At 40.0% G+C, this 26,380-nt stretch overlaps 1 protein-coding gene across 1 annotated transcript; it reads right to left on the bottom strand.

The window, feature by feature from the left end:
• Positions 1-9: 9 nt before the first annotated feature.
• On the bottom strand, positions 10-26,380 carry LOC149482574 (glutamate receptor ionotropic, kainate 2-like). Its single transcript, XM_089703376.1, has 17 exons — positions 25,560-26,380; positions 24,950-25,104; positions 23,977-24,132; positions 19,805-20,156; positions 16,328-16,440; positions 15,746-15,907; positions 15,448-15,672; positions 14,479-14,542; positions 14,202-14,347; positions 13,804-13,965; positions 13,460-13,659; positions 13,179-13,380; positions 12,021-12,106; positions 11,863-11,944; positions 11,711-11,759; positions 11,424-11,539; positions 10-2,578 (listed from the first exon to the last, which is right to left on the bottom strand). Exons 1-17 carry the CDS (start codon positions 25,618-25,620, stop codon positions 2,102-2,104), a joined length of 2,808 nt encoding a protein of 935 aa, XP_089559502.1. The 5' UTR covers positions 25,621-26,380; the 3' UTR covers positions 10-2,101.

Raw genomic sequence — 26,380 nt, 5'->3', positions numbered from 1 at the left:
CGCGCTGCCGCTGCGCGCGCCGGCCTCACCTGACGTCACCGCTCCCGGAGTATTGAGACCTCACGTTATACAACGTTTCTGAACGTTTCGATAACGGGGTATATCAAAGATTGTATTCGATCGATTCAGGGCATTAAATATGATCCAGAGTGGAAATTCAAAAGTGGAAAATGAGACACTTTCACATTGAGTACTAAAAATAACTGAAGGTCAAAAATATAAAATATTTCCAAAAAAAATAACTATTATTAATATAGCGGTATTTTATTGACTTTAAGAAAGCCACATTCCTAAAACAAAACACATTACCTACTGCAGATCCTGTGAAACTATAGAATGAATTAAATTGTTGGGTTAGGTATATTATATTCAAAGTATAACCACAGTATTACAATATAGGAAATATGGTAATACTGTGGTATAACACTGATTTAAAAAAGAAGTGGTTCCTTCTCAATTTGACTGTAATTTTTTTTTGGCGCTTGTTACCTCGGATCATCCTCGAAACTATGTCTGGATGCACCGATTCTGATGATTATTTTTTTAATCGATGCATTTTGTGAGAACATTTACTATATGAATTTAAAGACAATTTGAATATACCTAGTATATTTTTAATACGCAATCAGAAAATAAGATTTAAATGAACAATCCCCCGACTTTTTGGAAAAGCTTATATTGTGACGCGAGAATTTTTGGTTGAAATTTAGGTTGCTTTTTGATATTAAGTAAAAATATGTATTTGAAATAAAAAAATACAGTGTATTTGGGACACTATAAGATAAGTTTTCACCAAATTTCGTAGTTTTAAAAAGATAAAAATAAAAAATAAAATACTTGGTTCTTTGAAATTTTCACCAACATTTTGAGGTAATGTGTGTGTGTGTGTAAATAATGTGAAAACTTTTTATTACCTATAACTTTGCCATTTAACTTTTCGCCATAGGACTTTGTAGTTTTGCCGGAAATCGAGATAAACCATATTTTACTCTTAAAAGCTCCCCCCTCCACTTCCCGAAGTCGGATCGACAGTATTTTATTTTTCCTTCATTCGGTTTCATCCTACAGTTATTTTTTATTTGGTTTCAAAAATTATCGACTTTGGTCTATACTCTATTTATATTATTGATTAGTTTTCAAAATTCGAGATCAGTGATAGTGATACTTTATTTCATTCAGTCGAATTTTCAGATTCCTGCGCAAATTCCAGTCCAGTTTAACCGCCTTTGATTCAAAGAGACATTGCGTTTTTTATAAGTTTCAGCAAGTTTTCAGCGTGTTTCAGCTGCGATTTGTTTTTCTACCAGAAAGAGAACGAATCAAAGATAATCAAAGGAGTTTTTACATTATTTTGGGTTTTAGATACATGGAGCTCAAAGTAAAAAATTTATATGAAATAAAACATATCGGGGGTTTACCGTCAGTAAATACTTATATTGGCATATTTAAATACATTCTTAGTGCAACTTTAAATTAACAACAATACTATTTAACACTTAATTATAAGATTCACAAATAAAATCTTAAACATTAATTTAAACATTATTAAAAATAAATGTGGCGTTTCAGAAAAATGCATGTTAAAAATCCCTCCAAAAATTCTATAAAATTACACCGTTTGCAACACTTTCTGCTGTGACTCGAAATGAACAACTATGAATGTGCTCTTTAAAATAATTTTTATGGTTTAATATTTGATAGTGCATTTATCCAGCAATACTATTTAAAACAGATTGGAATATTCCTTCATCTGGATACACAGCACTAGAAAGAGTGGCACAGGGTGTAATTTTATAGAATTTTCGAAAAATGTCGAATACACAACTTGCATTTTTCTGAAACGCCACAATGTCCTCTATCTCAAGTTACCAAGTTATTCATTCATTACGCCACACCCCTTTACCTCCTCGAGAATGGCTAAATGCTCGTAACAACAAGATTATCTTCGTCTAAAACAAGCGTATCTACGACTGTCAGCCAGCGATCGTCGGCTGTCTGAAGGCAGGACATACTTTTATTTTGATCATAGGTTATCCAGTCCAAATTACTCCGAAAGCTGTATAATAAATGTAGAAAGAACGTCCACGGTAAACTACGACAGCTATCTGGGCGTCGGTGTGGTGTGTCGAGCGAGGCGCAAGCTGGCATTGTGCATGGAGCAGCGGCGCGCGCTGGGCCGGCGGCTCGAGCGCGCCGAGCGGGCGGAGCGGGCGGAGCGGGCGGAGCGGGCCGAGCGGGCCGAGCGGGCCGAGCGGCGCGACGGCGAGCGCTGCCCCTCGCCCTCCGCGCCGCCGGCCGACTCGGGCGAGGGGCACGCGCTGGGCGGGCGCGGTGCGGGCGGCGGCAGCAGCGGCCCGCGCACGGGCTTCTCTGACAGGTCGAAGCGGAGCACGAAGCGCAGCTCGGCCCAGTAGCTGGCGGCGAAGGACGCGGCGGGGTCGCGCGGCCGCCGCCACGCCGCCCACGCCAGGTCGCAGCACGACACGACCACGCCGAGCGCGCACCCCACCACCAGCACCAGGAACAGCCCCAGGAAGTTGCGCATCGTCATCTCGTCGTTCGACGGGTCCGCGTTCGGCTGCGCGTTTTGTGGAGTGTATTAATAAAATATTGTGATATTATTTTTTGTTCCCCTACCGTACATCGTTTCGTAGCCATATTAGTATACTAGCTGTTGCCCGCGACTTCGTCCGCGATTCCTTCGTTTTACGTAATTCGTCGTTTTAAAAAAAAAAGTAGCCTACGTCCTTCCTCACGGTTCAGTGGTAATGTAACAGACATAATATTAACTTTCATATTTTAGTAGGGATATATTATTATACCTAATATGAAATCTACTGCTGTACTATTGAAAAATATCACAATACGGAACATCTACATTCGTGGATGGAGCCTGGGCACAGTATTACAATATTTCCTGCAGTAGGGCAATGCCTTAAATGTCGCGCGATGACACTCACACGTGACACTCACACGTCACTCACATGTGATACGCACATGTGACACACGTGACACTCACATGTGACACTCGAGACTCTCACACATGACACGCGTGACACACACATGACACACACGTGACACACGTGACTCTCACACGTGACATACGTGACATTCATACGTGACACTCATACGTGACACTCACACGTGACACACACATGTGACACACATACGTGACACTCACACATGACACTCGTGACACTCATACATGACACACGTGACACACACGTGAAACACGGGACTCTCACACGTGACACACGTGAAACTCACACGTGACACTCACATGTGACACTTGTGAGTTGTGACACACACATGACACACGTGACACACACGTGACACACGTGACTCTCACACGTAACACATGTGATACTCACACGTGACACACGTGACTCACACGTGACACACGTGCTTGTAACACGTAACACACATACGTGACACTCACACTCACGTGACACACGTGAATGTAACACGTAACACACATACGTGACTCTCACATGTGACACGTGAAACTCACATGTGACACTCGTGACACTCACACGGGAAACTCGTGACACTAATACATGACACGTGACACACGTGACATACGTGAATCTCACACGTGACACACGTGACTCACACGTAACACACGTGACACTCACACGTGACACTCACAAATGACACACACGTGACACTCACACGCGACAGTCACATGTGACACTCGTGACTCTCACACATGACACACGTGACACACACATGACACACACGTGACTCACACGTGACACACACACGTGACACTCACACGTGACACACACGTGTCAATCACACGTGGCACTCACACGTGACACTCACACGTGACACTCACACATGTCACTCACATGTGAAACGCACACGTGACACTCGTGACACTCATACATGACACGAGACACACACGTGACACGTCTGTTTGTCTGTAGGTATTTCCGGGCTAATCTCAGAAAGTACTGCATGGATTTACTTCAAATTTTGCATGAATATTACGAAGAGGTCGGGTCAGGATAGTATATACATATTATGATGCTATCACCTTCGGTGGTGGAGCTGTGAACCTTTATTTTTCTTACGTATTCTGTGACCACGTGTAATCTAACGACGCAGTATAAATGTTGTTTTTGAGTAAGCCATGTTATTATCTAGCTTTACACTATAGAAACTACGTGATTTACGTAATTTTGGCTGAGAAACATGTTTAATGTGTCTTAATTAAATTAATATTTCATGTGAATATACTAAATTTTTACAAGTGAGGGTAGATGTTTATTATTTGATGTCAAACTAGACACCATAGAATTGTACTCAAACAAAATTGCCACCCTTCAAGGAAATTGAATTGAATTGACACCATTACAGTAAATTTAATGGTAGATAACAGTGTTCATTGGTTACATTTTTAAAAATCTTCGCGTTTTGTGATTTTTCTCCTTCTTGCGTTCCCACAAAAGGTAAGTTGTAACTTTTATATTTATTTTTAAAATTATAGTAGACTCATGTTTTCAGTTAGTTATATATTAGACTTTGAGGATAAAATCAGACAATGATGAAATTTTGTTGTGGTGCGTTGGGAAAAGGGGGACACGGTAGTTGTTGATAAAATTTTATTTGTTAGTTGCTTTTTTATAGATTTACAGTTACTTTTGTTTTTTTTTATTTACAGATTCAATGTTCATAAAATTTTACCGCCTTTGGAAGAATATATATGCTGAAAATATTACAACACCACGTGAAAATTGACGATTTGCGTGAGGATGTAGTGGAAATTAGTAACCTTGCGAGTCGTCAATTGTTGACTAAAGTTAATGTCCAACTTTATGGTTCAATCATTGGAAGAATCTTGGGTAATTTTGGAGAATATTTTTCGGGAATGAGAGAAGGGGCAGCCATCCACCTACCAAACTACTACCTACGTTTTAGTACCGAAAAAAATGTTATTGCTAAAGGAAACGTAAATTTTTAATCATTTTTATTCGTAGTTTACTGTTATCTGATTATAATATTTATCGTTATGGCTATCGCGGTACAGTTCGTACCTACATATACTCATCACCCAGGAATTTTCAACTGAAAAAGAAGTTTTTCTTTGATTGATAGTTGTTTTATTTATTTATTTTTAATAATTTGACATAACTAATATGTTTTATATTTGCCCATTTTCATTATATTTTCAGATAAAATATATCCATCATAACTTTGTGTGTATCCACATTTATCTATACATAACCCGTAGACCATCCGTAGACATATTTTCTCATCGCCCCATTTAACTTCCCTGACGGTCCTGGAATTCAGCTTTCATAAAATTTATAAAAATTTAATGTTTTGTTTTTGTCTTATATAAAAGCTCCTTTTTAGATATAAATAACAAAAACAACTTTTTTTTATTAATATTTAGTACCTTGGGAAGATATTATTATCTATGTGTTAATAGAACTATACATGAAGGAAATTATGTTACGATTTTATACAAAAACACAGAATATTTATTAGGCGGCCTTATCACTTAGCAGTGATCTATTCCAACTTCCAACCAACTGGGGCACAAGGCAATCATCAGGTCAATAAAATGAAGAGTAGTTGTTATTTATTCTTTAAATTTATAGGTTGTAATGTGCGTTTTCTGCATAAAAGTTAGCATCGTAGTTTATATCATAGTTTTGACACATTCAAGTTCCAACATAACCCTCAAATTTTTGAGCAGAGTTAAGCAAGATAATTTAAAAAATGAGCCGTGTTAAGTATTATAGAAAAAGTAACATCGTTGATAATGATAATTTTTTCATCAATTACATGTTGTTAGTACAAAATAAACATTGACTGTTAATACTTTTGTGTTACTAAACAAAAGTATTAACAGTCAATGTTTATTGTGCTGGGTGTTGGCAAAAATAATATTATATGTTCACAGTGAAAACACCATAAGGAGGCATTTTCATTTTTCATGTATCTTTAGATAATAAGATTTTTTTTGTTATATACATATATCTCTCTCTTTGTCTCTGTATGTTTTCCAATAAAGAAAATAAAAAATAAAATAAAATATCACGTGTATCATGTGTGATATTCACGTGTGTCACGTGTGTCACGTGTGAGTGTTACGTGTGTCACGAGTGTCACATGTGAGTTTCACGTGTCACGTTACACACGTGACACGCATACGTTACACTCACAAATGACACTCACACGTGACACACGTGAATATCACACATGATACACGTGACACTCGTGACACTCATACATGACACGTGACACATACGTGACATACGTGACTGTCACACGTGACACACGTGAATTTCACACGTGACACACGTGACTCATACACGTAACACATGTGACACTCACACGTGACACTCACATGTGACACTCGTGACACTCACACGTGACACTCGTGACACTCATACATGACACGTGACACACACGTGACACACGGGACTCTCACACGTGACACACGTGAATCTCACACGTGACACACGTGACACACATCACTCACATGTGAAACGCACATGTGACACACGTGAAACTCACATCAGACACTCGTGACACTCACACGTGTCACTCACACGTGACACTCATACATGACACACGCGAATCTCACACGTGACTCTCAAACGTGACACACGTGACACACACGTAACACACACGTGACACTCATACTTTTGAGGGTTATGTTGGAACTTGAATGTGTCAAAACTATGATATAAACTACGATATAACTTTTATGCAGAAAACGCTCATTACAACCTATAAATTTAAAGAATAAATAACAACGTACTCTTCATTTTATTGAGCTGATGATTGCCTTGTGCCCCGGTTGGTTGGAAGTTGGAATAGATCACTGCTAAGTGATAAGGCCGCCTAATAAATATTCTGTGTTTTTGTATAAAATCGTAACATAATTTCCTTCATGTATAGTTCTATTAACACATAGATAATATCTTCCTACTCTCAATCTCCCAGTGCAGTGTATCTATAACGCTCCATCGCGAGTTTAATTGCTGTACTACATCCTCAAGAATGTCAATTCTTTTGACACCCTAGCTATATAATTTTTAATTTCCAGGTATAGTGTCTTACAGCGGTCGTACTTCCTTCGGGCGAAGTAAGGGCGCTCCCTGTCTTCGTAGGGCAATAATTTTTTATGATTGGCCTGATACTCAGACCAATATGATTCCAAAATGTCTAACTTCTTTTTAATATACCCTGAAGACATTTTCCTTTCTTCCCCATCCTTTTTTAAATTAATGTAAAACTTTTCTAGGAACGAGAAAAGCTCCGATTGTGTTTCGTAAATGTCCTCCATGATGTTGTTAGTTAAAAAAATAATGGAACGAACTCACTTGTTCTGGAACTGTCAACAGCTTTACAACTTACACCCACTTGTTCACTCACTGTTACTCACAACACTAGCGCGTCAGTCCGGCGGCGCTGATTCTCAACGAGATACGAGAGGCGTAAATTCCCGAATCCCTTGATCCCGCTCCAATAGCTCGAAGGACCAAAATGTAGGGCGATATACCCAGTGGTGGGCTGCGTGGCTAGTGTTGGAGGGATTTGTTGTAAAATCAAACTAAAATTTACACTGAATACTTTATTTCTATAATCACTGCTATTCACTGTTACTGGCTAATGTTTAATTGTTAATGCTATTGTTATTTGTTATATTATATTATGTTAATTATTCTGTTAAATAAATGTTATGTTATATGTTTAATGTTAAAATGTTACGCGTCGCGACGGTATATAATGTTGTTTTGTGGACTGACTAATTTAGGTTAAACGCCGCCCACGATACCTAGTATCGTGGACTAGGCTGTACGGTGGTCATTGCACCGAACACAAGGTACTAAATATTAATAAAAAAAGTCATTTTTGTTATTTATAGGTATCTTAAAAGGAGCTTTTATATGTGAAATATGAAAATATGTTATGTATAGATAAATGATATACACAAAGTTATGATGGATACATTTTATTTGTAAAATGTAATGAAAATGGGCAAGTATAAAACATTATGTCAAATTATTAAAAATAAATAAATAAAACAACAGTTGTTTTAGTAGTTACTACCAATCAAAGAAAAACTTCTTTTTCAGTTGAAAATTCCTGGGTTATGAGTATAATATGTAGGTATGAACTGTACCGCGATAGCCATATAACGATAAATAATTATTATAATCAGATAACAGTAAAGTACGAATAAAAATGATTACTTGTACACAATAATATGTGAGTGCAAAATTTACGTTTCCTTTAGCAATAACTTTTTTTTCGGTACTAAAACGTAGGTAGTAGTTTGGTAGGTAGATGGCTGCCCCTTCTCTCATTCCCGAAAAATATTCTTTTTTTTTTTTTTTTTATTGTGTGATAGGGAAGCGCTTGACCACGATCTCGCCTGATGGTAAGCTGAGATGTGGCCTATGATGGAGCGCGCTTCCCTAGAAGGTACCCGTTCACTCTTCGCTTGAAGACCCCCATATTGTACTCGTCGGGGAACACATACTCAGGAAGCATGTTCCAGTCCCTCGCGGTTCGGATGAAGAATGTCGATCCGAACCGCTTTGTCCGGGTACATGGAACATCCACCATATGGCGATGCCTAGAGTCTGTGCGCCTCGACGATCGATGGAAAAACGGGGATGGCGGAATTAAATCGTGCAATTCCGCAGCGCACTCACCAAAGTGTATCCGATAAAATACCGATAAACTTGCCACTCTGCGACGGTGGGCGAGGCTCTGGAGTTTTTTGCCTACTAACTCATCGTCGTTTATTAGCCTCTTGGCACGCCTCTCTATCGCCTCAAGCGCCTCCAGCTGGTACTTGGCGGAACCGTCCCAGAGGTTTCTCCAAAATTACCCAAGATTCTTCCAATGATTGAACCATAAAGTTGGACATTAACTTTAGTCAACAATTGACGACGCGCAAGGTTACTAATTTCCACTACATCCTCACGCAAATCGTCAATTTTCACGTGGTGTTGTAACATTTTCAGCATATACTATATATATTCTTCCAAGGGCGGTAAAATTTTATGAACATTGAATCTGTAAATAAATAAAATGTTGTGTGGTTTTATGAAACCACGGTAAAAGTGAAACTGTTCGAATTCGAACGGTTCCGAACACTGCTTTGTGTAGCGCATGTCGCGTGTATCACGGCTGCCGAGTAGGTATACCTAGCCGCGATACACGCGACATGCGCTACACAGACCAAAAAGTTTGAGACGATGTAATAAAAGTTTCACTTTAAAAAAAACAAAAGTAACTGTAAATCTATAATAAAAAAGCAACTAACAAATAAAATTTTATCAACAACTACCGTGTCCTCCTTTTCCCAACGCACCACAACAAAATTTCATCATTGTCTGATTTTATCCTCAAAGTCTAAATATAACTAACTGAAAACATGAGTCTACTATAATTTTAAAAATAAATATAAAAGTTACAACTTACCTTTTGTGGGAACGCAAGAAGGAGAAAAATCACAAAACGCGAAGATTTTTAAGTAACCAATGAACACTGTTATCTACCATTAAATTTACTGTAATGGTGTCATTTCAATTCAATTTCTTTGAAGGGTGGCAATTTCGTTTGAGTACAATTCTATGGTGTCTAGTTTGACATCAAATTATAAACATCTACCCTCACTTGTAAAAATTCAGTATATTCACATGAAATATTAATTTTGAATAATTGAAACCTTAAATGGAATCTGGGAAGATATGGGTTATTTAAATAAGTAATCATAATATTTAAATTATTAATTCCTTAGAAATGTTAAATGTGTTGAATGTAAATTGATTTGATTTTTACGAAATCTCTTAGATGGCGCTGTTTCAAATTTGTCTTTATACTACTAAGACCTGGACCTCTTCAAAGCTAGGGTGAATAGGCTCCTCCTAGGCAGACGTGCACCCAAGTAGACCACATCGCCGCTTTCCATCAGGTGGGATTGTGGTCAAACGTCTGCCTATCGATTATAAAAAAAAAAAAAAAAAAAAGACACATTAAACATGTTTCTCAGCCAAAATTACGTAAATGACGTAGTTTTTATAGTGTAAAGCTAGATAATAACATGGCTTACTCAAAAACAACATTTATACTGCGTCGTTAGATTACACGTGGTCACAGAATACGGAAGAAAAATAAAGGTTCACAGCTCCACCACCGAAGGTGATAGCATCATATTAATATGTATATGTATACTATCCTGACCCGACCTCTTCGTAATATTCATGCAAAATTTGAAGTAAATCCGTGCAGTACTTTCTGAGATTAGCCCGGAAATACCTACAGACAAACAGACAAAATTTCTAAAAACTATATTTTTGGCTTCTATATCGATTATAGATCACGGTACAAGTATTTTTTTTTTAAATATTCAATGTACAGTTTTGACTTCGCTACGATTTTATTATATGTTTATAGAAGATAAAAATGATCTTCACGACAAAAACTTGTGCATTTATTTTGGAATGGATCTAATTTCTTCATTGCATTTATCGATTTCTTTTGCAAAAAAAAATAACAAATAAAATTATACTATTATTTTTTAATAATTACAGTACTTAAGCCAATATTTTTAGTAGGTTATTTCATATTATTTGTTACACTTTTAAGTAATAATGTGAAGTTGATGATATGTCAGTTATTTCTTCAATGTGTCTGGCAAGATTAATTAAAAACCATGAAAACTGTCCGGCTCTTGAGGTAACATTTTTTTATACTTATCCAAGTAACATGTATAAAATTTGCTTTTATAGTATAACGAAACTTAGGTACTATTTTATATACCTCTACTACCTGTTACCTGAACTGCCCAACTCCCAAGTAACCACAACCCAAACTTGATAGTCGCCGGTCGTTCTTGTGTGTATAGGTAGCTAGCTTGTAGCTAGCTACTAGTTATTATTCTGTGGTATAGGAGTTAGGACAGATATACATAGAAACTTTCAACTTTTATAAGGTCTGGCCGCGTCGTGGGCTCTCGATCTATTCCTAATACGTTTCAAGATTTATGTCCATAATAACTTTTCCTCACAGTATATTGCTCTTTTAAAATATCCAAGTTTCATCACTGGTCGCGAAAGTTCATGCCGACGCCAACTTTATTAAACCTCTTTGAGCAAATTCGTGTCCTTAGTTCGTGTCACATGTTTACTTATAACAAGGGAAAAACAATTATTTTCAAGAGAGAATACGGAGAGCTTACAATAAATGAAAACCCGTGAACAATGAACATTGTCGACTAGTAGCCGCTAGTAGTGAAGCATTGTAGCAGTGCAGCAGTGCAGCAGTGCAGCAGTGCAGCAGTGCAGCAGTGCAGCAGTGCAGCAGTGCAGCAGTGCAGCAGTGCAGCAGTGCAGCAGTGCAGCAGTGCAGCAGTGCAGCAGTGCAGCAGTGCAGCAGTGCAGCAGTACCTGGCAGGCGCCGCCGCCGTGCTTCTCCTTCCACCAGCGGTGCTTCATCTCGCGCAGCACGCCCGACTCCTGCAGGTTCAGCAGCGCCAGGTTCATCGAGTGCCGGTACTGCGAATCTACACGTTGCGGACGTATTAGTGCATAAACACTTCGATCGATTCAAACACGTTAACGATCATTTCGACCCAAATATTTTCAAAGTACGATGTGGTACAACTACGAACTTAATATTTTGGAAAAATCTGCTAACAAAATAAACATCGGCTGTCAAACGACGGTTAACTTACTTTTCTTCATGGCAATTCCGTAACCCTTATTATCTAGAAGCTCTCCGACCTAAAAAAGAATTAAATATTAATTACAAAAAACAATTATAACAAAGATGTTCTTTAATACATTTAATATATTAATATTAATACGCGTCGTTATTTTTACCGACCATAGTAACTTCACAGTTCCGCTCAATGGTATACTCGATGGTGGTAGACTCCGCGAAGAATGCGTACTGTTCCTTCATCACCCTGATAATAAACATTGCAATAAGAAGGTGGGTACAGTACAAAAGATTAAAAGTCAGTGTGATTATTTTTTTCTTACTTTTCTATTCCTGCTTCATTGGACGATGGCATTTCCTGCTGCATCATCTTTTGATACATGCTTTTGTACAAATCATTGTTCGAAAGCTGAAATAAATAATATTAAGTTGTTAGATTTTGTTTTTGTACTACTGTATTAAAGTGTAAATAAATAAAATGTTTGGAGAATCGAAAAGTGCACGACTCATAAGTCATAATGCTCATTCCTTCGCCGAAAAGAAGAATATAATTTTAGTTTCACCATTTTCAATATCAATATCCGCATATAGACTGGGGTAGAAGCCTTTAAAAATAACGAAAAGATAAAAAAAATCGCAGTAGGATGAAACCCATTAGAAAAGGAGGGGAATATGATGAAAATAAAAGGAAAAATAAATTACGGTCAATCCGAGTTCGGGAAGTGGGAGGGGGAGCTTTTAAGAGAAAAAAATGGTTTCTCCTGATTTCCGACAAAGCTACAAGTCCTATAGAAAAAAGTTCAATGGCAAAGTTGTAGGTAATTAAAAGTTCTACAACTTTTGTATTCACAATTTTTTCACATAACCTCAAAATTTTGGTGAAAAATTCAAAAAACCAAGTTTTTGGTCTTTTATTTTTATCTACTTCAAAAATTTTTTTTTTCTACGAAATTTGGTGGAAACTTACTTACTTTATTATGTCCCAAATACACTATAATTTATTTGATTGTAAATATTTATTTTTTCGCCTTATTTAAACTTAATACCAAAAAAACAACCATTTTCAGTCGAAAATTCTCCCGTCAAAATATGAGTTTTTTGCTAAACTAAAACTTGGGGAGGCTTTTGTTCATTGAAATCTCTACTTTCTTAATACTTAGTGTAAAAAAATAAACATTTCCATAGTAAATGTGCTCAGGAAATGCATACAAACATGAGTGTAATAAAGAGTAAATTATTTTTCCTTTCATTTTTATAATATTCCCCTCCTTTTCTATTGGGTTTCATCCTACTACTATTTTTTTCACTTTTTATTATTTTTAAAGGCTTCTACCCTGGTCTATGACGGGAATTTTATTTTTTGTATTTCTACATTTCTTTCCGGTTTAATTTTCAGGAATCAATCTAGAGCTATATCGTCGCGTCGTATAGAAATATTGAAAAAGTAGTATAAAAGGAATATATGAATACAGCTGCGATACCTCAAAGAAAGTGAAGGTGGAACCGCCAGACTTGGCGCCGTAGGTGATGCCGAGCTCGTTCTCGGCGAGTTCGCGCACGTTGTGGATGAGCTCGTTGGACGTCTTGGTGCCCAGCAGCGTGGCCAGGTTGGCCGTGTACGAGTTCACGATCACGATGGCGAAGATCCACCACGCGCTGGCCACCGCGCGCGACCCGTACGCGCTGCGACACAACGGGACGTTCATCGTCATCGTCTGGGCATCGCGACTCGTGAGCGAGAATAGGCAGACGAGATACCGACACGGGCGCAATTTCGGAGCCCTGCATGAGCACGGCGCCCAGGATGAACCAGAGCGCGTTGGAGATGGTGAACTGGTTCTCGAGCGCGGCCGGCTCCTCCACGCACGGGTACGGGTTCTGCCACTCCTCGGGGCACAGGCGCCCCACGGCGTACAGCACCAGCGACGTGCCCAGGTACGCGAAGCCCAGGCACAGCCACACCTGCGGGCCGCGAGCTGTAGCGCTATTGTATGCGATGCGACATCAACATTTAAACAGATTTTGAGTTATTACTTTTTTCTCTTAAACAATAAATGTCACTTTGTCTACACGGTAGCGTAGAATGAAACGATGTAATGTACGAACCCCGCTGGAGAAGGGCAGCAGGAAGGCGAGCAGCGCGGGCTTGGGGGGCTGCGGCTTGCGGAACAGGATGCCGATGCCCAGGTTCATGAATGGGGTGGTGAAGTCCACCGCTTTCTCGCGCTCCGCGGTTATTGTCAGGTCCGTCACCGCGAAATCTATGTCCTATAATATACGTTAACATATAATTCGATTATCAGAAAATTTTGCGTTCACACTGCGTTATGAACAGTGAAATTGATTTAGATTGTTACCGATTTAGATTGTTACGAGTAGGGAGGGTAAGTACGTAAATATACGAAATTCAGAGTAAAATTTTAATTGTTAAGTATGAATTGAAGCAACGACATGTGACAGTATAAAAATATATTTTTGCCATAAATATATAAAGCGGGCATCACGTTATCCTCCATGAGGCGCTTCATCATGCCGTCCCACTGGCCCGTGGTCTTGTTGTAGGAGCCGTAGCGGCCGTCCGGCTGCTCCAGGAACGTGTAGTTGAACTGCAGCTGCCGCGCGAGCCGGTCGATCAGCTCGATACAGAAACCTGGTTTACCATCAGAAAAATTTATGCAGTTCACGCTTCACATCGTTTAACATATCGTAGTTGATAGATTTAATTTCTCTTCTCGAATGCTTTAGAAGAGAAACTATATCAAGCGTAGGTATAAAATAAACCTTCGTAGCGCTCGTTGCCCGCGAGCCGATCGGTCGACTGTTGTCTCATCACGTACGGTTTATTCTGAAAAAAAAAATAAGAATTCTCAATAGAAAAAATATGTATCATTTATATACAGGGTGTCCCACTAACGGTATACTAAGCGCGAAGGAACTTGTAGTTTCAGAGCAGACACTGATCAGGTAAAAAATACAAAATTAGGTTTTTTAAAATTTTTTGCTTAATTTTCCTTAAAATCCATGTTTTTTTTGAAGTGAAAACTTCTTTAGCGGCGTTGAGCACTTTTTCTGTAATGGGTATAAAATCTTAAACTCGCGTCAGGACACGTGACCTGATCGAAAAAGCGTAAGATGGATACCATTCTAAAATATCAAACATGCTCAACGTTAATCAAGTTTTCACTTCTGCCGGCACTCCCCCAGTGCAATCCGTCTTTTTTCTCTAGCTTCGCGTAGTCGGCATATACCGCTTCGCTAATGTAAGCATTTTGTCTATGAAAACATAATCTTAAACGACAGCTCACGTGCGGGTGGCAAAGTTGGGCGGGTTGCTTGTTAGGGGTATACACTATACGCATAGAGTTTTAAGAATTCATCTATTTGAAAAAAAAATGTGTTTGGAATTTTATAAGTATTTTTTACATACTCAGCGTATGCAAAACTATAACCTCCTTTGAGCTCAGTATACCGACGGTGGGACACCCTATATACGTTCTCGTTATCGATGAAACGTTTACAGCCCGCAAATAATATAGCGGAGCGCAGCGCAAAGCATTTTTCATCGTCTTTCGAAAAATTGCAAAGAGAATGACGATGGTGTATCAGGCACGGTGAGCATGCGCTTTTGCGCAGTCTAGCGCATTCTCGGGTAGGGCCATCATGTCGCCCATCACGCTTCGCGGGCTGCACTCCGCCCTGCGCTCCGCCATATGTGCGCCGGCCCTTAATCATTATAAGAAAAGTACCTACCGGGGCGATGAGCACGACGAAGGTGCGGTTGACCATGGAGTCGCGCGGCGGCGGCGGCGCGGGGTCGCGCGGGCGCCAGGCGAGCCCGTCGCGCGGCGCCCACGCGGCCGCCGTGCGCAGCGCGCCGCCCGCGCGCAGCTCGGCCGCCTGCAGCGCCACGTCGCGCCGCGCGCCGCCCGCCGCCCAGCGCAGCGGCAGCTCGCTGCTGGCGCCGCCCCACTCGCGCTGCAAGCACAAGCGCGTCACTGCCCTGCCCCTGCCCGGCCGCCCGGCCCCGCCCGCGCGCCGCGTGCCTCACCGAGCGTATGTAGTTGAGCAGCGTGTCGGCGTGGAAGGCGGCGGCGCCGCGCTCGCAGGCGCCGGGCGCGCCGGCCGGCAGCCGCAGCAGCGCCAGCGCCTCGGCGACGATGTGCGCCGCGTCGTACGCCAGCAGGAGGGCAGTCGGCGGGTTCGCGACTATCTACGAATAATAATATTTTGGATTGATTTATTATTTTTGTGGATGAATAGTTGTCCCTATTTCCTGTCAGAACATGCTCAACTGTCGAATACTATAAAATGACGCTTTCCTTTGGCGTGGCGCATTCGTACGAATCATGCCAGGGCTCGGACGTTGTTTATATGACCCAACTACCCTCAATTTATTAATAGTGGTTGACTTGCTGTGATTTGTTATCTATCTACACCAATTAGGCAGTTGTGTAGAATCGCAGTACATTCAAACTAATATTTAACCCGGCCTACCGTGTAATTTATAATAATTTAATCTTAGAATTTAATAATAACAATGAACTCGCTAAAAATATTAACGGACGGTCGTTATTTTGCGAATGTAACGAAACGATACGATAACTGATCAAATGATTCATTTTATAATTACTTGCTCGATCTCTTCATCGTCGGCCGCATCACCTAATCGGTTCTTGTACTCTTCGCGCCAAGCCTCCATCGCCTGCACCACAGCCGCCGACTGCGGGTCGAACAGCCGCAGAGCTGGGACATGAAGTGACACACGTGGACACCATTTGTATACAAACTTGTGTAGTATAAAGTATTCAATTTCTAATATTATTAAGTAACTAACTAATAACTAATTTCTTTTTCACCCTCATGACGAAATCGAACAGGAATCATGATTTTACGTATGATATGAATATGTATAATAAAATATAATTTAATTATATGACGGCGCGCCGATAATTACTGTACTAAATAATAATTATCTAGCATAATTGATTTCACGTAGTTAAATTGTTTGTTTTGATTGTCAATGTCAAAGTATTATGTTGTGTTGCCAGTAATGAAAATATTGTGAAGTAAGGTTGACACATGACATGATAAAAATAAGAGCGGGTAGTCCCGAATAGGGTAGTGGGTAGGCACGATGGTGACAGCTGGCATTCTACTGTCAGTTGTGCACAGAGGCGCACGCGTACTAACCTATTGGCTCTTAATCTGTTTCCATCTTGATCGTTACGCAAAATTGTGAAGTACTGTAAACTTTAATAAACTATCTCATTGGCGTTTGAGAAAATAGTGAGTTTATTTCGGTGTTCCCATCACTACTAAACCACCGCTATGTCTGATAACGTAGATCATACCGCCGAGCCTTCCGACGCTCCGTTATCAGAAGTGGGATTACTCCGTGCATCTCAGGAGCAGCATGCAGCCCACTCAGGTCAGATTGAACAACCTTCTTTAGAAAAAGAGTGCGACCGTTGGAAAACACTGTTTGAATTGCAGCAACGAAGTTTGACAGATTTGATACGGGCAATTCAAGAACCTCGGCTATCTGTATCAAAAATAGCTTTACGCGAATTTAATCCTGACCTTCAGGGTAGCGATGCTCGTGCTTGGTGCGAAACAGTTGACCTATGCTTGCAAAAAAAAAAAACCACTTTCCGGTGGAGACCTGATAATAACCATGAGTAAAGCACTCAAAGGAACTGCGGCATCATGGCTAGCACAGTCTAGTTATTCTGGAATAACATGGGCCCAATTAAAGGATCTATTTTTAGCTAGATTCGATTTCGTTGAAACTCCTGCAGCAAACTTATGGCGATTGTTTAATGGAAATCCAAAGGAAGGTGAGTATGGTGAATGCTTATCCTCTTATGCCTGCCGATTTATGAGTGCAATAATGGCAAGATGGAAATCTTTATCAACGGAACAAATTGCCATTGCTGTTACACTAACACACGCTGCAAAAATCGACCTAAGATTGCAGAGATTGGCTTTTACAACGGAAATAGACAACCGTATAAAATTACAACAAGAACTTATGGCATTTACGTTTAGAAAAAGAGGACCTCCAGCTCAAGAGCAGGCGACATCAGCTGTAGAAGCAAAGAAGCCGCGTCCCGAAAACTCTCGTAGGTGTTACAATTGCAACAAGTTCGGACACGTGGCTACTGAATGTCGATGGAATGGTAATCGTGATGACACTAAAGCACAAACCGAAACTTCAAGCAACTCGGTAACTCATGCTTCAAAGGAAGGCAGTGCACCGAAGAAGATCATCACTCCAACCTACTTCAACTGCGGTGAAGAGGGCCATATCGCAACGCGGTGCCCCGGCAAGGAGGCGAAATCCAACGAGACTCGAATCGAACGTCGTGTGGATATCTGCGCCATCAAACCAGCTACTGATCGTCTTTCGGACGAAACCGGTGAGAAGTTTTCATTTTGTTTCGATTCTGGTGTCGAATGTTCTTTGATAAGGCAGAGCTTAGCAGAACGACTTTCTTGTAAAAGATCATATTATGTTGCAGTGACATTGCTGTGGCTAGTTAACGCTAGTATACATTGTAACACCCAAATTTTATCAACGGTCTCGATTCAAGCCTATACGGTAAAGTTGTTGTTTCATATTATAGTGCCGGATAGTAGTATTTCGCATGACATAATGGTAAGTAGAGATCTACTCGTGCTATGCCTGAGTGTTATGTTCCCTTGGAGTTTAGCGCTGGGCTAGAAGTCCCTGTCAACCAGGCCGAGTCAGAATGCGCCAGTGACGGCAATGGTGAGTTAATTAGTTATCTTTAGAGTTTATCACTATTTTGGTAGTACCAGTTAGCCTAAGTGGCAAATACAAGCCTGTGTGGCTTTTCATAATTATGCGATGCGTAGCCTGTGTGGCAGTTGCAAGCCTGTGTGGTATTTTAAGAGCCTGTGTGGTATTTTAAGAGCCTGTGTGGCAGTTTTAGAAGCCTGTGTGGCAAATAGGAGCCTGTGTGGCAAATAGGAGCCTGTGTGGCAGATAAGAGCCTGTGTGGCATTGTTAGAAGCCTGTGTGGCAGTTAGGAGCCTGTGTGGCAGTAAGGGGCCTGTGTGGCAGTTAGGAGCCTGTGTGGCAGTAAGGGGCCTGCGTGGCAGTTAGGAGCCTGCGTGGCAGTTAGGAGCCTGTGTGGCAGTAAGGGGCCTGTGTGGCAGTTAGGAGCCTGTGTGGCAGTTAGGAGCCCGTGTGGCTGCTTGGAGCCTGTGTGGCAGTTTGTAGGCTGTGTGTGATAACTTATGACGATTTATAGTCTGTGTGACACTCAAAATATTGCGTAGTTTGTAATTAAGCTTATGTGACGTAATTGGAATTATATTGCGCTTTTGAACTGTGTGCCTAGTTTTGAGTGTGACCCACTTTGGTCAGGATGCCCAAGCGGTGCTTGATGTAAACCATTCTCGTTTGCCTGTTTACAGATGATTGAAAATTTAAAGATGAGCGAAACGACTCCACACACGAGGACGTGTGAATATGCAGGACGGCCGTGACGGCGCGCCGATAATTACTGTACTAAATAATAATTATCTAGCATAATTGATTTCACGTAGTTAAATTGTTTGTTTTGATTGTCAATGTCAAAGTATTATGTTGTGTTGCCAGTAATGAAAATATTGTGAAGTAAGGTTGACACATAACATGATAAAAATAAGAGCGGGTAGTCCCGAATAGGGTAGTGGGTAGGCACGATGGTGACAGCTGGCATTCTACTGTCAGTTGTGCACAGAGGCGCACGCGTACTAACCTATTGGCTCTTAATCTGTTTCCATCTTGATCGTTACGCAAAATTGTGAAGTACTGTAAACTTTAATAAACTATCTCATTGGCGTTTGAGAAAATAGTGAGTTTATTTCGGTGTTCCCATCACTACTAAACCACCGCTATGTCTGATAACGTAGATCATACCGCCGAGCCTTCCGACGCTCCGTTATATACATAATATGTTTGATACAATATTATACTCGGTTTTATAATGCTATTAATTATCGTCGCTATAATGAATGTATAACGTTTGAACACAACGCATAAGTGTGCAGGTTGTATGTCAGGCTGTGATGCAATACTATAAACAAATGTGCGCACCGGTAAGGTTGGCGCCGCCGTGGCTGTAGTCGTCGAGCGGCAGCGTGTGCAGGTCGAGCGCGGGCAGCAGGTAGGCGTGGCGCTCGGCCAGCAGCCCCACGCGCTGCGCCGCGTCCAGCACGCGCACGCTGCACGCCGCGCCGCACCACACCACGAAGTTGACCGCGCCCCACTTCTTGAGCACGAGCAGCAGGTTGCGCAGCGCGTCGTCGTCGGCCGGCGGCGGCAGCTGGCGCGCGCGGAGCGTGAGCTCGCCCCCGGCCGGCGCCAGCTGCGGCAGGGCGCGCGCGCTGCGCTCGTGCAGCACCACCGCCTCGCGCCACCCCTTGGCCTCGCACAGCGCCGCGATAGCCTGCACACGAATCTAACTTCCTATCTCTAACTTACAGTACTAAATTAACATATCGCCGTCCCCGGAGAATAAAATGATAACTGCAAAAACACAACTTTTCAGGAAAAATAAAAAACCAATAATCTATGTTTGTTTGTTTGAACGCGCTAATCTCGGGAACTACTGGTCCGATTTGAAAAATTCTTTCAGTGTTAGATAGCTCATTTATCGAGGAAGGCTGTATATCATCACGCTACGACCAACAGGAGTGGAGCCACGGGAGTGAAACCGCGCGGAGCAGCTAGTTTACTATAAATTGCCAAGCAATAGACGTAGAGAGATAAAAAAAGGCTAAAAAACAAACGGAACGTCAAACGGAATTAACTACGGAAATTAAGGGTAAAAATAGTGACAACCCTGACATTGAATTCTTTGAAAATCTATATCTCGTAATAACTTCGTGGTTAGAATGTGGTATTTTTGTCACATGTAGACCTCAGTTCAAGGCTTCTTTTGGTACTAAACAGAGCTTCTACTAACGCCTGCATATAATATAAAAAATAAAAACGAAAATCAATAAAAATTACAATACTTTCGCCTATATCGACAATATCGAAAATTTCAAAAAGGGATAATTTGCGCCTGTAATCACTATACCTATATGTATATTAGCAACATAATAAATTATCTAGTGTATCTTTTTTTTTATACAAATTCGTCGGCCGCGAAAATTCCAATATTTTAATGATATGATCATTTACCATAATATTCTGAATACTATTTAATATTTTTTTAAGTTCAACACTACGAAAACTACTCTGAACTCTCTTCGATCAGCCGAAAGTTCCTCAGTGCACTCATTTCTACGCGCAACGATATCGGTTTAATATTATAAAGGGCGTAGATGCGTTACATGTAAGTAATAGTTCGCATAACGCACATGTTATAGTCAAATCCCGAAACACAATTTCTTCGCGGATGGACTGGTTTATCTTAGGTTTGGGAAATGACATATACTCCATTGAAATGTTACATTTTTTAGGCCTAACCTTGCATTTTTTAGAGGACGCAATTTTATGTTTTTGATGTGTAGAGGGGGTCAGTGAGTAGCTAAAACCAAGTTTGTGGGGTTGCCACCCTTGTCCCACGGCCGCCATCTTGAAAATAGCGGTTGAAATGGATTTTACGATATATCTCTTAAACTATTTATATGATAAAAAAAATTGTTTGCATTATTTGTTGCCAATTAAATTTTCTACAACTTTTGTCCAGTAACTTTTTGTCGTAGCTAACTAAGCGTAACTATAAATAAAAAAGTTATAAGCGAAAACGTTCAGAAATTAGAGCTTTTTATATTTTTCAATAAAACTTTTTTTTATCATTTTACGAAGAAATGATATCAGACCATTTTTGTAGATTGTTTTTAAAGGAACAACTTTCATATACAACATTTTTTCATTACGTCAATAGCTAAGGTTTTACAGCGCTCTGAAGTGAGTACTATTTTTCAGTACTCTTAACTATACATATAATAGACCGGGAGATACTGACACAAAATTTCGAGTCATTTGTAACAGGATGGCGGTTCTACAGGGTTCTTAGTACGCAATGACAAAAAGAAAAATGATGGTGTGAACGCTGGTACCGGCGGCTTAGTCGCGTGGGCGTTAGTCGAACTCGTCGGAAAATAGCGAAAGTCAAACGATTTGTAACAGTATGGCACTTATTTTTCCTGGAAGTTTGAGGATCAAAGAATATAAATACAAAATTTCAAAGATCTAGGTGTTGGAAATCTTCACTTATATAAATTAATACTAAATTAATTTTTCAAGTATGACAGCACTTTTTCCCCCTACTAGAAGTATGGCAAATATAATAATGGTCACATTTTATCAAATACTCTCCAAAAATCCAAATGCAATACTGGTACAAAAAGTTTGGCGAAATAAATTTTTTTTGCAGATTTTCGGCGGTATGGCGACCATTTGGAATCGTCCGAAAAGTATGGCATGGCGATTTTCGTAAATGGCTGCACGACGATGGTTACCTGTGCAAAAGTTAGCCTGGTACAAATGGTTGAATAATTGTTTTATTTAAATCAACATATTCGCGTCGGTATGGCGGGCTGTAAGTCACACCGGAAAAGTATGGCATGACACTACCGCCTACTTCTTTTTTATGGGCTATCGGTAAATACTAAAATTTTTGTGTTACAAATCGTTTGACTTTCGCTATTTTTCCGACGAGTTCGGCTAACGCCCACGCGACTAAACCACCGATACCAGCGATCACACCATCATTTTTCTTTTTATCATTGCGTACTAAGACCCCTGTAGAACCGCCATCCTGTTACAAATGACTCGAAATTTTGTGTCAGTATCTCCCGGTCTATAATGGCTATTGGCTCTTTTCCCAGACTCCAGAACAATGGAAGCACACTGCAGAACATTTCAGCCCTGCTTTTCGACGTAAAAAAACGCGCTGCCAGACTTCAAGTCAGTTCAGTCAATAATTATCTAATTATTAATAATATTGCAAAATCAATTATTAATTATTAAAAACAATTACTGATGACAAATTATTATTAGTACACACATAATATATGTATACTAGTGTATAGTTAAGAGTACTGAAAAATAGTACTCACTTCGGAGCGCTGTAAAATCTTAGCTATTTACTTAATGAAAAAATGTTGTATATAAAAGTTGTTCCTCAAAAAACAATCTACAATAATGGTCTGATATCATTTCTTCGTAAAATGATAAAAAAAAGTTTTATTGAAAAATATAAATATCTCTAATTTCTGAACATTTTCGCTTATAACTTTTTTATTTATAGTTCTACGACAAAAAGTTACTGGACCCAAAGTTGTAGAGAATTTAATTTGCAACAAACAATGTTAACAATTTTTTTTATCAAATAAATAGTTAAAGAGATATATCGTAAAAACCATATCAACCGCAATTTTCAAGATGGCGGCCGTGGGACAAGGGTGGCGACACCACAAACTTGGTGATAGCTTCACACTGAACCCCCCTACACATCAAAAAAATAAAATTGCGTCCTCTAAAAAATGCAACCCCAAATGTAACTTTTCAATGGAATAATAGGGCAATCATCGAAATACATATTTTGAATTTCGCCCTTTGACTGAAGTATTTTTACTCAAACCTAGGAGCTGACCTAACTATTCAGTCAAACGTCGAATGTAAATTATGTATTCTATTTCGGTTCATTGGCCTAATCAATTCTAGAAGTGACTGCAAAACTCGGTCAAACGTCTATCTATTTTTTTATTGAAACAATAAACATTAAAATCAATGTCTGACCATGTCAGAAAAATTATTATTTTTTCATTTTAATTAATACCTAACTACTTCATAAATGATTTAAAAAATTAAAAAACAAAACAAAAAGTGCGTTTCTCTAGGGATTTTTTTCATATTTACGAATAAAAATGGTGAAATGTGCAGTTCGATCTTGCAAGAACGATACTAGAAAAAACACAAAATTGAAATCCAGTATCACATTTCATCGGTAAATCGATTGTTGTATTTATTTTTATGAAAATAAATCTAGCATCGTGAAGGGGAAGTGGGAGGCGGACGCCGGACACGCGCAGGCTCGCTCGTGCACCCTTCGCGCACCTCACTGCCGCCACGTGATCGTAGTGATGTGACTTGACCAACGCTGTACTCGATAGTTTACAAGAAGAACTGTATTTTAACATATTATTTATTTAACTTTAAAATTAAAACTCTTTTAAAAATGTATTAAAAATAATTTTGTGAGTACTGAGTTAAGGGATGTGTTATTTTGGAGAACATAAAGTATGTCTAACCTCAGCCAGCACGTCGGGGTGCGGGTAGAGGGCGAGCGCGGCGGGGTCCGGGTCGGCGGCCGCGGCCGGCTCCGCCAGCAGCAGCAGCAGGCCCGCGCGCGCCGCCGCCGCGCCGCCCGCGCCGGCGCCCAGCGTCGCCTGCGCGCCCTCGCTCGCCTGCCCGACCGACCGGTGCGAACAGATCCATATTACTTTCTAAATTGGCAAATCTCAAAATCGAATCGCTGAAAAGTATCACACTGATTGCATTAAAGTTTCAACTAGGTACCTAGTTAACTACACTATAATATTTAAAAGTTACGACGGTCAACGATTTAAATCGACAACCACGCTAATCGCTATGCATCGCGATCGGTGAAAACAAGGTGAAAACAGAATGAAAATCGGATAGCGAAAAGACAGACTGACAGACGCGGCGAAGTGAAATATATGTATTGTTAGACGTAGGTAACTTTTGATTTTATTTTTTTGCGGATGAATAATTGTCATGAATTTAGTCACTATTTCATGTCCGAACATGCTTAGCTGTCGAGTAAAATTCTGCTCTCTTTTGAATCGTGGCGCATTCGTACCGCGTACGAAATTACGAATCGTGAAGTCGGGAACCTTTCATGATACTGCTTTGATTTTTAAAGTAAACTAAATCTTTACCAACATTTTTTGAATTGGACTTTAATAATATAATCTGGCTAGAGGTCATATTTACGCCAAAAACCGACGTGGGCAATGTTGGCAATAAGTGCAGATAACTTTGCCTGCCCTCAAAAACAGACAAAAAATGGATTAATCATTAAATGTTGAAGAATAATGAAATTTGCTACAACAATATAATATGCACACGATCTAAGAAAAACATATTAAGTATGCTAACAGAAAATACTAACATTTCCATAGAATTTTTTTGCGGAAATTGAAATTATTTAAAAAAAGTGGGCAATGTTGGCATATTTCACGGTAATAATAGTTCGCACACCTGAGCGCAAACGTGCGCGGGCACGGCGAGCGGCTCGTGCGGCTCGGCGGGCGCGGCGGGCGCGGGCTCGGGCGGCGCCGCGCCGGCCCGCCGCAGCGCCGCGTCCACCGCCGCCGCCAGCTGTGCCGCGCGCTCCGGCCGGCTCTCCACCACACCTGTCGGCGACGCTGTCGTTAGTCGTCACCTTATCGACCATTGCACAATATGAAAGCCTTTCGTGAAATTATATTAAGATAAAATAATATGGACTAAAACAAAAAAAATAGCTGAGCGAGTAACTGAGTATTAATCGGGGCACTAACAACGTTGGCAGTAATAATTACATATTATTACAATATTTTTAAAAAGTTTCTTCACGATTCTTCAGTGATTTCTTTATGTGTCTTTATAATTACATAATATAATGAACTAGCTATGCCCGCTCCCATTTGTCTTTATAGTGATGATATTATGTAGCTTTTAGCTTTCCTCGATAAAATATAACACACATTTTCAAATGGGATCCGTAATATCTGAGATTAGCGCGTTCAAGCAAACAAACTGTATAATACATATTATTAGTACATATATAATTATAGGCTTCTCAAAAGTTTGGCTAATTTATTCTTACCGATGCGGACGTCCTGTGCAGCGCTGAGGACGACTGTCACCAGCAGGATGAAGAACATCATAATGTCACGTTCACAACAATTGGTTAATTGTAATGTGCATATTATTTATTATTATTATAACGTCACGTGTGTGCCTCGTGCCGGCGCAGTTCGATGCGGCGCGTGTCTGCGGCTCTGCGCGCCCGCCGCCCGCGGCTCGCCACTCTCCGCTCCTCACATTGCTATTTTCAATCTGGAACACGTCACGTCGCGTCTCGCCACCGAACACACACATCTACACAAATACCCTATTCCATTTTGTCGTAACCGAAATGGGTTAACTTCAAAAGTACAATATAATTCAACACAGGTTTGATCAGTGGCCATATTAGCGCCACAAACGAAAAATAAAATAGACGCCATGAGACCCTACCGCAGTAAAACAGTTTCATCATTCTTTATATTTGCGTATGTATGTATAATTTTGAATGTATTATAATTAATTATTAAGGTTACGATTTTTTTAAAACGGTCACTTAACACTTTGTACGTTCGAAATTCAAATAAATCGCGCGCGTAAAGTCTACGACACTGTACCAATTTTGTCATTGTTTTTACTTTTTTCGTATCAATCTCGATTTTTTTTTAATCTTCATTTAACGAGCCTACTCACAATATGAATATGTCGCTCAGATACACACATACTTATAATATTTTATTTTTTTATAATATTTTACACGCTAATACATAAATTCAGTAATTGAATAATAATAATTATATCTAGCTACAAATTTAAGGAGAGTGATCCGAGGCAAACCTTATTTTATATAATTTGATGATA

This window comes from Colias philodice, chromosome 14, assembly GCF_061535455.1.
Source record: "Colias philodice isolate Cphi_HAF_F1 chromosome 14, ilColPhil1 Martin Lab GWU primary, whole genome shotgun sequence".
In the NCBI taxonomy this organism is placed as follows: domain Eukaryota; kingdom Metazoa; phylum Arthropoda; class Insecta; order Lepidoptera; family Pieridae; genus Colias; species Colias philodice.
This window is presented reverse-complemented; position numbering and strand designations above follow the sequence as displayed.